The sequence below is a fragment of the Myiozetetes cayanensis genome, unplaced genomic scaffold (genome assembly GCF_022539395.1).
Source record: "Myiozetetes cayanensis isolate MyiCay16 unplaced genomic scaffold, myiCay2020 scf3, whole genome shotgun sequence".
Lineage (NCBI taxonomy): Eukaryota > Metazoa > Chordata > Aves > Passeriformes > Tyrannidae > Myiozetetes > Myiozetetes cayanensis.
In genome coordinates, this window is record NW_026087521.1 from 64,179,963 (window position 1) to 64,196,388 (window position 16,426).

Below are 16,426 nucleotides of genomic sequence, written 5' to 3' on the forward strand. Positions count from 1 at the left end.
TGGACTTTGGTCTTATGTCTAAGCAGTTAAACCTCAGAAACAGAAGTCGTGGTTATGCTATTTATTAAAAAGCATCTCTGAACCACATGAAAGTTACAAGTAAGAGTGAGGGTCCCTTTAGGGGTCTGGATTTCCCTTCCAGTTTCTTCTCAACCTCGAACCTGGTGCTCTCCCTTCTCTCACATGTGCTTCAAGGTGTTGCTAGAACACTGTTGCCATCTTGATAGATTTGACTAATTATATAAAAGCTCTGTAGTAATAGAGGGCTCATTTGCATACAGCAAGTAGGTTTGAGGAAAGTGATGATGTTTTCCAAACAAGGAGCAAAGCCTGTGACTTCCCAATTTTCTACATTCAGGTGCCACAAAAGCACAGAGCAGCTGATGTGGGAAGGGACCCTGAAAGGTCTGGACCAACCCCTCCTGGAAAGGGAGTCTAGACAAGATCATCAGCCCCCTGTCCAGTTGTAGAAATACATCCCTGCTGCCTTCCTTTGAATATCAGTGTTTCCAGAAACAAGTGGCTGTGCTGGCAGCCTGGTAAAGATCCAGCAGCCACTGCTGCCTGCAAGCCCTGCTCAGCACACAGGAGGTTGGGTGCTGGATTCAGTTTTGTTTATTCACTTACTTTTAAGGTCTTAGCGGCCAACGATCAGAAAAGCAACTTCAAACTCCTTGACAAATGTTAAGTTCTAGGGTTTTGCATTTGGGTTCTCCCCCTTCTCCCCTGACATTTACATGTATAACAACTTAAATATAAAACAAACATCATCAAGAACATGTCTTTCATCTTTATTGTTCTGATTAAATCTTGACAGTGACTAAAGCTCGGTATTTCATCCATCATTTAACTGAGACCTTTACAAAACTTGGCATTAATTTAATTAGAAAGAGTTATTCTCCCCCAGTGATTTTCTGGGGGAAGTCTCAATATGTACTGAAACCTTTGCAGTTAGGGGAGTACAATAAATTGTTCCTTGTGTGACAATAAATAAACAGCAGCTCCCAAGTAGCAACAGCAAAACCAAACAAAAAGCCAGAACGAAACAACCCATGTCCCTGGGTCACCCTATGAAATTCATAAAGGACATTAATCATAGCTTCAATTGTTGGGCTTTATCACCTAGGCACTAAATTAGGCCTAGCAAGTAAAAAAGGAGGAGCTTGGTTGAAGCAGGTCTGTACAGCCTAATCACTACTATTAAAGTGCATCTTGCATAACTAAACCTGCAGCCACTGGGCCAGTTACTATTGAAAACAGCTTAAACCCCCACTGGAAACTTAATTGTAGATATTTTGTCACTAGTTGTAATTTAGTTACCATCACATCAAGTCAACTTCGAGTTTAGTACTTGCAAAAATTCCTTCCTGGAACCAATGTGCAGGACAGTGGTAAAGAGGAACAGACAGGAAGTGACCAGGATCTATATTCCCCAAGAGGACTTTCATTAAGCAAATGTAATAAGTGCCTCTTACAAATCCCACTGGGATCTGGGACTGCCATTCAAAATGTATGTATCATCTACCACCTCAGCTGGACACTGCAGCCTGATCCACAGGCTCTTTCCTGGGAAGACTGCTGCAGGTGACCCCTGCCAGTGCTGCTGCATTATCTTTCCTGGGAGTGCACTGCCCACTGGTCCTGTTGGAGCTGGGACAGGATGCACCAGTGCAGCTCTACAACTGGAGAGCTGATGTGAAGAACAGTTTAAAAAGCTGCTCTCACCTCACATCTCATCATGCAAAGTGTTTTGTACTTAGCTGAGCAGTAAATACATTTGCTTGAAAAATAAACTTATGAGGGGGAGAAAAAGAAAAAAAACAAAGGATAAGGCATCCATCTTGCTGTGTATCTGCAGCTCATATTCCAGGTGGTGGGAGCTCTGAGCTCCCTGTATCCTAGAACTGTTCATTGAGCCAAGTGGACAGAGTTGTGGCAGGTATGCACAGGTGTGAGCAGTGGAGTGGTGCCAGTGGGATGGCAGCAGGCTGCCTGACCACTTGTGAAACATTCACCTGAGCACGTGGTTTGAGGAAGCAGAGGCTTTCCTGACCCTGGCCAGGACTCACCCCCCTCAAGGCTGGAGGAGCTTTCAGTAGGTCAGGCCACACCTTCCCATCAAGGCATCCTGGCTCCCGTGGGGGCTCACGGGCTGAGCTGAGGGACATGCCCAGGAATGAGCCATAGGGAAACTGGGCTCCGGTAACCACAGCAGGTGGAATGGCTGGTTTGGGGAAGGAAGAGTTTTAACATGTTTGTCTTGCTTTTAAAAAGGCTCCCTCATGTTCCAGTGAATGCAGTGCTATCTTAAAATGCAGCCTTCACTGAGGCTGTTGCAGCCCTGTTTTCATATCCACATCTAGACCAAAAAGCATTTGCCAACACCAACCCGTTGCTTTTGTTGCTGCATTTCTACACAGATTAGGTTGCCAGTCAGTATTTTGACAAGATAAACACAAAATCTTAATAGGGAATTGCGTTTATCCCTCATTTCTGGTAATCTTGAGAAAACAATTTTACTTTGTATCAAAACTATACAAAATGGAAATGGGGTTGTGTTCAATCAAAATAATCTTCTATATCGATATCTGGATTCAGGAGATCTTCCCCATAGGCTGAAAGATCCATCTGATTTAAAATCAAGTTTTCAAAAGTTTCTTCCAAGTCGGTTTCACCGATGAGCACAGCTCCCACCATTCGGCCGTTCTGCATCACCACCTTCACGTACTCCTGTCCCTTGGTACATCTCAGCATCAGTTCGTGGTCTGAGCCCAAGCCCTGAGCGTTGTACTTCCCCAAAACCACCACCTAACAGAAGGAAAAGGAGAAAGGAGAAGCACTCATAAGAACATTGCAGTGGCTTTTAGTATTTCTGCTGCCAACAGTTCTAGGCCTCAAAAGACTAATGAAAACAGGTAAGTATTTAGGGACCCTCCCATAAGAAAACCCACAACAGACTCAAAACTCTTCACCTTGAAATACACACAAAACCCCATAGTAAACCAGTTATCATGCTGAACTGTGCTGAATTTAGCCAGGAGCAGAACCTTAATGAAATGGAATATATACAGGGATAGAAGGCAGATCAGTTGTCATTCACCAACTGCAATTTGTAATGTATCTGTAAAGATCTTTGCCCTTTTCAATTTCTGCACTCAAGGTGAGTAAGAATAGAGACAATCTGAGCTAACATTAATTACTATATAAAGAAAACTGTTTTGTCAATATTAAAGCACCTGCTCAGTGTTAACAAGTGAGTGTAAGTTAGCAGTATGTGTTACCCAGTGGTTTAAGACCATTAGACTGTATTTACTTTACCTTGTAATTGAAGAACTTCGTAACATGAGCAAATAGTTCAAAGCTGAAATCCATATCAATAGATTCCCCCAAAGTATCTGCTGCCATGCATTTTGCCGCATACCATCCCATCTGCCGAGCTTGAGTCCACAGTCTCATCTGGAGAAGAAAATTGGAAAGATTTCAATCACAAGACGCGCATGGCTGTGCACAGACCAACGCTCGCTGCTCTCCTCAGTGCTCACTGTGTGTTTCTGTGATGCTCAGCAGGGCTGGACAGCTCGGCCTCCTGCCACCCAGATAAACTTATCTGTCATCAACACACCCAGGATTAGCTACTTGCCTAGACTCTCTCCCCTCGGAATGTGTCACGGTGTGCGATTTGCTCTGTGGGTCAGACTGTCTCAGACACTCGTAGGGTTGGACGTACCTGGTGCCACACAGGACTCAGCTCCCAGGCTGCCGTGCAGATGTCTCCAGCTGCGTACACATCTGGCACCGACGTGCGCATGTGTTCATCTACTTTGAGTCCTCCATCTTCACCTACAGCAAACTGAAGTATTTGCACAGGTCAGTATGAGAAATGAGAAAAAATGAGAAGTAATAATTTTAAGTGTCATTCAATTCATCCACGTTAAGCAATCGTCTCCTTTGTTACTTTATTATTTAACATGAGACTATCCCAAATGGCAAGACCTCCACGGAAAGTAGAGAGCATTAAGATTATTTCTAGAACACAGCACAGGTTTTTAAAATACTGTTACTCATACCTAGGCAGGGAAGTGTCAGAGCTTGCCAAATTTCAAATTACGTGATTTCACTTTTTATTTTTGCCAAAGTGAGAAAATACCAATGCAAAAACCTAATTCCTAATCTATCCTTAGAATGCAGGCCTGGGAATCTCTCCTGACTAAACATCAGATCTATCTTTTCAGCATTTTCTTCTGCTTTAATCAGAGCATAGCATTTTACTTCCTAAACCACTAAACACCAAATAACCCAACATACTGGTTTTGTCTGGGATAATTTTTTTAGTAGGAGCTGGTATGGGGCTATTTTTTGAATTTGTGATAAGAACAGTGTTAATAACCCAGGGATGTTTTAGTTGTCGCTGAGCAGAGCTTACCCAAGACCTTTTCTGTTTCTCCTGCTGCCCTGTCAGCTCTAAGGCTGGGGCTGAACAAGAAATTGGGATGGGAACCAGCTGGGGCAGCTGACCCCACTGACCAAAGGGGGACCCCAAGCCACATGATGTCCTCAGCAAGAAAAGCTTGGGGAAGGAGGAGGAAAGGGGGACATTCATAATTATGGCACTTGTCTTCCTGAGTAAGTGTAAACCCTGCCTTCCCGGGAATGGCTGAACATCTCCCTGCTGATGGGAAACAGCGAACTAATTTTTTTTGGTTGTGAGCACAGCTTTTGCTTTATCTAAATTGTCTTTATGTCAAAGTGAGATTTCTCACTCTTGTGCCTCTGTTTCCCCTCCCCTCTGTGGGGACCCAGCGAGCAGCTGGGTGGGGCTGAGCTGCCGCCTGGGTTAAACTGGACACCAAATATGGACTGATCCAAAGGCCTGAAAATTCACACGCCAGCTATGAACTCTGGAATCATCCTCCACGTTTGGATGCTGATTCAGTGTGACTTCCCTTGGTGAATATAAGCACTGCTATAGCTCAGCATCCCAGATGAAGAATACCGGAAATAACTGCTTCCTTCCCAGGAGAAAATGTTAAGATTTGTAAGATAAGAACACAGTGCAGAATTAACATAAAAACTATTCTTTCACCTTGCTTAAAAAGCAACTTAAGCTCCCGAAGAAATCAGTATACTTACATTATTGCCATCAAGGAAAGGTTTAACATTTGGCACCACTCCAGTTGCACTGACAATGAAATCGCATCCATAAATTTTTCCGTTAGTTAATTCCACATATACAGGCCATAGCACTGAAAAAGGGGAAAATTCTGCCCTGAGAATGTAACCAACAGAAATTATTTTACTAATTATGTCCTATAATAAGATATGAAATAAAAAGAAAAAAAATCTTTTGAGATAACTGCTTAAGTATAGAAAAACAGAAATGAAATAAAAAAATAAAAAAAAATAATCAGAGGTTACCTGTAACATTGCTCAGGACTAGAGGAAAAAACCCACATTTTGGAGCTGAGCTTCAACTCCCACTATAAAGAGACTCTTTGAAATTTTCCTAAATCAAAGCCCTTATTTGTAGGGAGAAAACACTGTGTCCTCTGGGATGTTCTCTGAAGTATGCAATTGCCAAATATTCTCTTACATGTAAATTTACAGATGCCTCAAAAGCAAAATCATCAGAGATTTGACTTCCTAGAATCCCATGCTGGAAGTATTTGGCTATTAAAATGTATTTAAAATATTAATTTTCTTTCAGTGGAATTTATAGACAGAATTATTCATAAAACAAGGGATATTTTCTTCTACTTTCAAGGTTTACTTCAGTTTTCAAACAAAATGCTGGTGGGGTTTTTTTTCTATTTTAACTAGACTATTAAAATATGACTTTATTGGACTGAGACAAGGAGGGAATGTTCTGCATACAGGATTTTGGTGACTTTATGGAAAAGGAGTCTGACCCATGAAGTTTTGTAATTTAATTATAGCCAATAAACTTGATACTCTAAGTCACTATACCCCATTTATAGAGATAAAGGATTTATGTTCCAAATCTGTATTTGCTTGCAAACAAGATGAAACATGCACCAGCACTGCTTTATCTTCAACATGTTATTTTTAATCAGCACTGGCACTTACCCTGATCTGGTTCTACATTTTTCTCTTCTTTAGGAAAAGTCAAAGAAGTCCTCTGCAGTTGTATAAATTCTTGCTGTAAGAGTATGTTCTTCACTTCACATAGTATTTCAATATGTACTTTATGAGAAAACTGAAAAAAGATTGACAAAATTGTAAACATAATGATTAGCAGTAACAAGATTTCTAATAGCAAGTATACCTTCACCTAAGTTGACATTATTAAACTGGAAAAAAACCCCCACCATATATCCTATCCTAAAGCATGACACATTAGCCAGGTTCCCACACTTTTCCCTCTTTTTGGCACAGATCTAACTACAACCAAGGGCAATTTACCTGCTTTTTCAGACAACTGATTTTTCTGGCATGCCAGAAAACATATTCAAGTTCCTCTGAGCTTACAAGAAGAGAATTCAAAACTTATTAGAACAGAAAAAAGTAAATTCACCTTTTCTGTTTTTCAGGACTGCAAATACTTAATTTTTCTATCATGAATGAAATCCTGCTAACAATATTAAGTTTATGGCCTAAAAGCTGTAAAAACATATATTCTTTTTCATCAACCCATGTTTCAACCACTTACTACCCCTATTCTGAGCTCAAGACAGAAGTTTTTTAAACTATTTTTTGAACTATTTTGTGGATTCTAGCCTTGAACTCTTTTATTCTCCACTACAGCCAAACCTACCACCTATTAAGCTGCTGAATATCCTAAACATCCTTTAGTTGGTGTTCTAAAGCCACTTCTGTAGAATCTATGACTGATCACCTTTGAAAGGTCATATCTAAAAATGTAAAACAAATACCTAACAGCTAAGAAATGAATAAAAAAATGGATAAAAAATATGAAATGTGAGGATTTTTCATTTATTTCAAACATGAAACTCTTCGCAATGCCCATGTCCACTACTGATTTTGCATTTTGTTATCTGCTGTGACAGGATGCTGATGTTCAATCCTACTGTTCCATTTTGCACATAAGAAAATGTTTATATGGCAGCTAAAAATCACAACAACAGAAGTACCACTGCTTCTGATCAAAGCTAGGACTGACATCAGTCCTACAGAAATGTGCAAGCCAACATTTATGTTTCAGTCTGAAGAGGAACTTGCTAAAACTATGACAGTGGATCCAGTTAACCACCTTTTACCTGAAGCAGAAAATTTTACTTTATTTGTGTTAATGTATTTTGCTGTTTAATTCTTACAGGAGAACCATTTCAAGCACATTTTAGTTTTGTAATAACCCTGAATGTGACATTTCATGTTCTGTCCTCATCCAGTTAAAGCAACATTCAAATTAATGTGTAAGCAAGACTGTTCCACACCTCTTTAGTCCCTTTAAGATGTAAGCCCTCGTGCCAGTCGGGGCCTAAGGCACTGCCCAGTTTGTCAGATGCTGCTGCAGGTCTTTCTTTTTCCTGGCTTCCTGAAGGAAACAGATGGAGCATGTCAGATTTAGTGTGCACACTTGCTTGCCCACAGAATTCACAATGATTCTCAGTTAATAGAGGTACCACTGGGCTGCCAAAAGGGAAGGCAAAAGTGTGTAGTATCCAAGAAAACCACATTAATTTGCAGACAAATCTGAATCCAGACCAGTATTTTTAACACCTTTCAACTTCATACCACTCATTACTTCCCTGTCTCTGAAACAACCGTGCCCCTGTTATGTGCCTGCGTGGACCCTTCTCAGCCAGCCAGCCCCCAACTGCAGCAGCTTCTGGAGACCCGCTGCAGACACTTTCTCGTAGCTTAATATCATTCATATTTAAACTGATGTCTGCTTGCTAGCAGATGTGCACTTCCCCTCCACTGCACAAAACATTAATAAATTAACTGATTTCGGGACTCTCTGAATCAATCAAATGCTGCTACAGCGCTAGGAGTCTAAAGCACCACACCTTCCACTGTGTACTTGGTTCTTTTGCACTCGATTGGAGTCTCTCGTTTCTCAGCAGTCAGCTTTGGAATGAGAAATTCAGCTGCTCCTGCATCAAAAAAAGTGTTCCCAATGGCTTTGTCTTTGATAGCCCAGATGACTTCACAGCCTTGAATTTCATACCTGTGGACATTTAAACAAGGGATAAAGTGACAGACTACCTGAAAAGCAACATGTCTAGAAGTGTGTAAAATTCCCCAGAAGCCAGAACTGAGGGATCAAAGACTTTTAAATCTGTTAAATCCACTTCTAAATATTTACATAAGGAACCCATTAAAAAAAAAACTCCCCAAGTTGACAGGTCATGCTTTCTCACCAGCACAGCCTCGACTGATCCAGGGCAGGGGATGAGGGGAGGTTGATAAAATTTATAATACTACTATTACTTAGTATTTTCTGCTCCCCATATGTAAAAGAAGTTCTGGCATTTTTGCCCACTGCTAAAACCAGACATTTGGATCTCATTTGTACTATATGGAATGTGAGCTGTGTATTCTTGACATCTATGTGTCAAAGCTTCTTTGGAGGCCTTCCTAATTGTGTCATTAAACACCACTGTTTGATGTGACAGTAAGCACCACTATACTGAGAAAAAAATAGCTGTAATCAGTTTTGCTACTAAATGCTTTAAGAGCTACAATTTTGGAAGTTATCCTTCTCCCAAACTCATGTTCCTCCCAGACTCATGTTCATTAGAATTAACATTGCATTGTTAAAGATTTTATTTAAATACGCATCTTCTGAAGTCTCAACTCTTTACTTACACTAATTCAAGGGCAATCCCACCATTTCCTACCACTACTATTCTCTCAGCTTGAGCCAAATTCTTCTGAAAAGCCTGCATTAAGAAAGGAAAAATGCCAATTACAACTTGGATCACATTCCTTCACACCAATCAATTATACCGTTGTCAATATTTTCTTGCTCTTAGTCTCATTTTGATTTTCTCAGTCTAAAGATACACACCTAGTTAGGCTGAGATCTGTAACAGAAGCTCATGAAACCTCTGAAGGGATGAAGTAACTGATACAGCCTTACAAGCCTCAAATGGAGATAGGAATTAAATAATTACAGAGCTTTTAGAAATATCCTGGATTCTGTTCTCTCTCCCACTGTTCCTTCAGTAGCTTTTCACTGTAAGAAGCAGCCCTTTGTACCACGTACCAGACACACCTTCCCAGGGAAGTTTCTACTGGTGCCTACTTCCTCTCTATTTTCAGACTGGATTCTGCCTGGAGGGTGAATGAATATAATTTTTTTCTGTATTATCACGTTAGAAATCCTGTGTGTGAGCTATCTATAAACTTAACAAATTTAGTGGCTAATTAATCCATATATGGTTATTTTTCTGCTACTGAAAATGTTCCTATTTAAGGATGTGTAATAACAAACATCATCTTCTGTTTCTTCATTTTCCTTCACAATGATTTTTAGTATTTTGCACCAGATGCAGGACTGCATTACACACTTTAAAGTCCAGAACACACTTACCTGTGCACTGTCAGTATCCCGGATTCCTAATACATACGGGTTTCCTTCAAAAATTAATTTTGGTTTTGCTCCAGCACACAGGCAAAGTTTTTCATATATGTATTCCTTCCCATCTTCAGTGAAAATTTTCTGTTTAAAAGAGAAAAGAAAAATGAATTAATTAAAGAGAATTCCCCTAAATTAAGACATCTGAGAGAACTTCAGCTTTCTTTTTCCTTAATGTCATAGTAATTTGCACATATTAAAAGCTGTAACAGGCTTCTTAATGAGCAAGCCTTAACTGTCACTGATTGTGTGACATTTACACCACAGACCTAAGTATATGACCAGTGAAATGGCAAGTACACTGTGCACTCCAAGAAACACCAAGTTTACCACTTGGTGGCACTTTGTACTCATCAGCTGTGCTAAAAGAAAACGAAGTTTTCTATGTGTCAAACGTCCCCCTGGCCCCAGTAACAGAAGCAGACCCATGCACTGCTATATATTAGCAATTAAGAATCTCATTCTAAACATTTCAACAGCAGTCAGCTGTGTTAACCAGGCATAGGCTAGGACACAGTTTAGAAATACTGTAGATTCTGTTCTTTGCTGAAGATAAAGGGGAACCACTAAAGCTATTTCATTCTGAAATAAAGAAAATCTTAAATGTAACTGGTTTATGACCTTATTTGTTGTTTTACAAACTAGAAGCTACACAGTGGTTTTGCACAAAAGGAATTTTTAAAGGTTTTGGGCAAAAGATCCTCCAATTACATGAATTATTTATGTCCACAGAGACCTAAACTAAAACACCATCACAGTAACCAGTAATTTTTGATGGACAATTTGGTCCCCTGTACATACTTCTACTTGAAAAACAGTGTAAGCAATAAGTGAATTAAATTTAGGAAGTATTTTCTTTAAATTTTGGTAACTTAATACTTCAATAACCAGAATGTTCTTGAACAGAATTTTCTCACCCAAAACACTCAACAGCTTCCAAAATTATTTTTTATAGAAATAATTTGAAAAACCACATAAAAAGAAAATATTAGCTTACGTGTTCATCACTTTTCAATTGTTTTACTCCGGACTGTATAACTTTAATATTGGGGTATCGTTTTTCTAATATGGAACTTGGTTGCTCTTCTACATCAAATTCCTCAAGTGTTTTGGACACCTGTAGGAAAAAGACAGGTATTTAAAAAAATGGATCATTTATCCCTCTCTTCTCCTAAAGTTTGTAACAAAATGTGCTGTGTTCATTTCCAACACAGAAGTCACAATGTAAAGCCCATATTGCCTGAAAACCCGTTATCATGTTACTGCTAAAAGTTCCCTTTTCTATACAGAATATTCTCATGCCTATTCCTGGTTAAAGAGTCAAAGTACTACAGACAATTTTAACCCTAAGGAGAGAGATTAAGTTCCTTCAGAGTGGAGAAAAGAGCAGTGTTTTCCAAGATCTTAGTACCTCTACTAAACTAGCCTAATGAACCACTACTGGCCAGAAATCATGCAGGGATTTTATTTTCTTTTTCAAACCAGCAGGAAAGAGGTCACTGAATCACCAGTTGCTGAAGACACAGATAAACCTCAAGGCAACTTCCCAGAAGGCTCTCCCTTCTTTTGCTACTCTGTCAGAAGTCTGATTCTGCCCCAGGTTCAAACACACCACTGTATATGAGATCCATGGGCAGGACTAAGATACCATTTCAGTGCTTAAAGTGGAGCACCCACTACCAAAGCAATGAAATAAAACTTCAGTAACTCTGAAAACACTTCAGCCATGTAAGTACCCGGTTCAACCTTTGCTCAAACGGTGTGAACACTTGATGGTGTGAACACCAGTTACTAATGATTATGAATCACTACAAAACAGCTCATCAGTCCTCCTGACACCACTGCAATCACACTAATGTGGAAGCAATTTCAAAGTCATGGGCATCTTCAGAATTGGGTTCTAAATTATCTGTACATATCAACTTTGAAGAGGTCTTGCCATAAGAAAAATCAAATCTCTCTTACCTGTTTGAAATTAGTTACAGCTTTTATAACTGGGGAAGCTGTCATTAAAAAAATGTCTTCTGACGGGAATTCCGTGGCCAGCTTGTAAAGAAACAGAAACAGTGATGGGAGTCACCATCAGATTTTGACTTTATGACAACAGAACTACTGGTGAAAAGTAATATGTGTTAATACATTACTTTGGTCTTGTAAAATCCTGTTGTATAAACATGACTTCAAGATTATGGAAATGAAGAGAATTTGGAGACCCAGTATTTCAGTTACTTCACACACAAAGACACTTTCAGGAACTGCAGCCATGGCGTAAAGGACTACTTTATTGCCACAGTATTCCAAAGGCCAACCTGCAGAACAGACTGTGATTGTGAAAAATTGAGGAACTGATTTTATTCCAAGCAAATTAAAATGAACAGGGGGTACTAACAAAAGAACTATTTCTGTATATTTACTAACTTATAGGCGTACCGTGGAGACTGTAAGGTGAAGGGTCCTATCTGGACCTCTCACCAGGGAATCTTTTGCGGCCGGGAACAGGGAACAAATTATGAATAAAAATGTATTCCTCTGTGCCATGTGGATACACAGAGAGACCCTCCATGCCTTGCAATGTGAGGATGATACAAGACCCCCCTGTACGAGCCCAGGGGAAGTATGTTGCAACCAGCCAAAAGATAACACCCACTTCCAAGGCAGAGAAATTACCTTTTAAGGCAACAAGCGGACAGTAAAATGAATATTCAACAACTGATTTCAAAGGGTACAAAAAGCGCGGTTTTCAAACAGCGGTGTGCTCTTTGCATGATTCAAGGGTGCACCCAGTGCTGGAAATGGGTACCCAGCACTGCAATAAAAATCTCTTGCTATATTTCTTTGTTCTGCAGGTATTTTTTGCCGTCTTCAAAATTCCAGAGGAAAAGTAACTTATAACAGTGATCATGTGGTGTCTGGAGACACCCAGTTGATGGATGCACGTTTTTCTTATTGCACAGCAGCGACTAACTGTTTACAGGTTTTTAAAAGATGAAATGCTGATTTCTACGGAGTATTTTAAATGTTATTTAACAGATTATCACCTTCAGGGTGCTACTAAGTAACGTAAGACCTTTAAGGCCCCAAACTAGAGTTCTCTTCACCGAACTAATTTGCACATTTCATTTCACATTGCAGGTACAAAACTACCTCCGGTTACTGTTACCTTAAAGACATCATGAACCTCGAAAAAAAGAATCGGGACTAATTTATTTTTAGAGGTTTTGCTCACAGGGAGCTGAAGAGAACTAGACAAGCTCCACAGGTGTACAGCCCTAAACCACGGATCTGCTAAAAACTGAGCATTATTTTTATAAATAGGAGAGCAACACAAGCAGCCTTCACCTTGGCTGCAGCAGAGTCCTTTATGGCTATACAGAATAAATCCTGCAGGGCTCCTGCACCTCCCCGAGCTCAGGACCAGCACACACAACGCCAGCTTTCTGCACCTATAAAGTTTTAGCCTTCTTTTTATGGAGCAATCGTAAGCTGCTTCAAAATAACCCTATCAGGTTGTTTGCAGCACAGTTTGAACCTCTTGAGAAGTACTTCTAGACAGATAAATACGATTATATTACAACATTGCAGCCCCGGGACTAGGTTTGGCTTTTAGCTTTTTTTCAACTGGGACAAAATATATGTAAGAAATGAGGGCGGCGGGTAGGCCAGAATATGGAACAACTGCATAAACAAGAATACTTATGCAGTCACTTTGTAACTCTAGCGAACTGTTTCTACGAGAGCGCACAGGGCGAGTCTGCGAGGTGGATTTATGTCTCTAAATAAGCTCAGGCACCCGAGCGGCCCCGCCAGCCGCACAGCCCGGTTCCACCAGCGCACGGCCGGCCCAGCCTGCTGCATGGGGCCGGCGGGGGCTGTGAAGTTCCGCCACGGGGCCGGAGAGCCGCCCTCCCGCAGGGTCCTCGGGGACAATTCCCGCCTGGCGACAATTCCCGCCTGGCGACAACTCCCGCCTGGCGACAACTCCCGCCTGGCGACAACTCCCGCCTGGCGACAATTCCCGCCTGACGACGAGCGGAGCCGGCGGGCCCGGGGCCAACATGGCTGCCGCCACTGAGGGGCCTCGCGCCCCCCGCTCTCGCGGGCAAGGCGGGAAAGGTCGGAGGGGGAAGGTGTCTTGTGCGCACGCGCGCGGCAAAGGAGGGGAGGGGCGGGGGGAAGCGGCCCCGGTCCCTTTTACCTTCTCGGCGCAGGTGACCCCCGCGATGCCGCCGCCCACCACCGCGAACCGGCTCCGCGCCGCGGTCCCACCGGGCCCCGCCATCTCCCCGCCCGCTCCCAGGCGAAAACAACGCAGCGCTTCGTCCCGACCACGTCCTCGCCGGGGCGCGGCGGCAGCGGTGGCAGCTCCGCCTACGGCGGCCGGTAGCGCCCAAACTTCCTCCGGTCCCGCGGGGCCGGGACGGGTGGGGCGGGGGTGAGTGACCGCCCACGGACCCGCCCCGAAACCTTTCTGCCCGCCTCCTGTGAATTTCTCTGTTGGTTTTAAATAATAATAAAAATGACAACAATATTAGTAGTTTCTCCCCTTGACGGGGGGAGGGCTTCGCGATCCTGAGCGCTGGTGGACTTAGTCACAGGGCCAAAGACAACTGGTAGCTAATAGCTGTGATAAAAATTAAAGGCAAAACTGCACATTCAGGCCTTTAGTCGGTCTTTGGCAAGCAGTCATGGGCAAAACCCCCACGGAAGTGTAAGAGTCTGCGTTTTCTCCACACATACACAACCCCCCACCCTATTAGCTTTGGACAGGTTTCCTAAAAACTGCATAGGAAAAAAAACTCCAGGACAAGTTAGGTAGGAGTTAAGGATACAAAAAGGCTTTAATGTGCCTCCAGGCCTTCAGGAATACCACCACCACATGCACCTGAATACAGGTGTTTACAATTTTTATAACGATTTTCACCCAGTCCCCAGTTCTGCCCCCCCCCCCCAACCGTGCCTTCATGGAATTGGGTCTGGGGGCATTTTGGGACCCCCTCATCTTCATCTTCATCTTCATCTTCCTCTTCCTCAGAGCACGTGCTGTTCCTGGAGGCTTTCCAAAGCTCTGGGCCTGAAGGTTGTTGTGTCTATGGCTGTATCTTCTTGTGCAGATTTTGGGGTGTTCTCTACAATTCTACCTTGAAAATGAGACTAAACAGGTTTTGGGGACTTGATATGGGAAGGGGTAACAGGGTTTGCTATGTGTAACTACTTGTGTTAAAGGGTAAGGGATAATGTGCTGCTACTTTAAAATCTACATTCACTACATAACTACTTCTAAAATCAACAACATTTTAAAAAATCAAAACCCTAAGGTATCAGACACAATACTAGGAGTATAATGTAGACCACGGTGTGAAGGTTTAGACTGGGTATGAGGACAAATATTTTCAGGGAAAGGGTGTTCAAGCACTGGAAGAGGCTGCCCAGGGAGTCACCACCCCTGGAGGTGTTGAAGAGATGAGTGGATGTGGAACCTGGGGACGTGGTTCAGTGGTGGGCTTGGCAATGCTGGGCCAATCATTGTACTTGGTGGTCTTAGAGGACTTTTCCATCCAAAAGGACTCTGATTCTGTGATTCCCTTGAGCTGATGTGTCTGAGATGCTCCTCTACCTACCTGTATAGCCCTCCCTTCACAAGGTGTAGCCTTTGGGTCTCTGTTGCTGTGCCCAGGTTTGGTGGTGGCGAATCCACAGTTTTCTTTTGTCATTGAAACAAATTACTTTGCTCTTCTCTTTGTTTGTTTTTGAGAAGAGTATGAAAAGTGTAGTACTGTAACATGAGAAGTGTGTCAAAGTATGGAAATAAACTTAAACGTGACATACTGCCCAGCAGTGCCTGGAGTTTGAGATGAGCTGCTGAAAATTAGTGTGGGCTTTTGCAGTCTGGTTTACCTTTGAGTTTTCAGCATATTAGTAAGTATGATTTTCACTGGAATGTTGACCTTCAGTGTGTTTTTTTTAATTGGGGCAGGGATAAGCTATGAAAGATAATACTACTAATTGCTTGCACTAGAGAAGGTGATGCTATTTTATGGCCAAAGATATTCCTGTAACTATTCAGGACATCAATCACAGTCTTCAAAACTGTTGCTTCCCAATGTCAGTTAGTTACAAATACTTTCATTTTGTCTTTTTTTTTTTCTTTTTTAGGAAGTAACTTTTTCCCTAGCACTGAAGGTAATTGAAATCCAGACAATTGCTGGCCATTTTGGTCATAAACTAAATTCTCTTCTCCAAACAAATCCCATTCCACTGTAAATTACCTGAGTAAGTGACCTGACCTAAATGGTGCAAGAAATTGGATAGACTTGCGTCATCAAATACAAGAATACCTTGCAAGGATTTTATTCTGCACTATATGATAAATGATGGGAGAAATTCTCATTTTGCTTGTGCAAACTACGAAAAGTTGTTACTGCCTCCATTCACAAAAAACTGTGAAAAGCTGTTTTGGATACAATGGAGTAAAATAAGGCCTTGAAAATATTTGCTCCCAATTAGTGTGCCTTCTTAGTTCCTAACTGACTGCAGGTAGATGTTCAGTGCAGTAAAACCTTTTCCAGATTAATAGTGTCTAATTTTTGTAGGGGATGTAATGAATTTGGCTTTAGTAACAGTGACCCTTTGCAAATTCATTCCTGGCACTTCTTACCAAGGGCAGTGCATATGCATTGGAAAGGGGCAGCAGAGGTTGTGAGACCATGAGAGCAGGTGGCAGTCATTGATTAGGTTTTATTTTTTATTAAACAAGAACTCTTGTTGTTCTCTGAGGAATTCTGAAAATCACTGTGCCTATGGTACTTACATCAGTGTGCATAACCTTCAATGCACAACTTTGCTTATCTGGCACTCACAATCTAA

The 16,426-nt window shown here is 41.6% G+C and overlaps 1 protein-coding gene across 1 annotated transcript; it reads right to left on the reverse strand.

Moving 5' to 3' along the window:
• Nucleotides 1-767: 767 nt before the first annotated feature.
• On the reverse strand, nt 768-13,910 carry PYROXD1 (pyridine nucleotide-disulphide oxidoreductase domain 1). The gene is made up of 12 exons (XM_050325188.1): nt 13,758-13,910; nt 11,528-11,608; nt 10,560-10,679; nt 9,518-9,646; nt 8,791-8,864; nt 7,989-8,149; nt 7,413-7,513; nt 6,085-6,214; nt 5,131-5,243; nt 3,728-3,850; nt 3,319-3,456; nt 768-2,808 (listed from the first exon to the last, which is right to left on the reverse strand). The coding sequence occupies exons 1-12, from the start codon at nt 13,839-13,841 to the stop codon at nt 2,560-2,562; spliced, it is 1,503 nt and encodes a 500-aa protein (XP_050181145.1). The 5' UTR covers nt 13,842-13,910; the 3' UTR covers nt 768-2,559.
• Between the last annotated feature and the right edge of the window lie 2,516 nt (nt 13,911-16,426).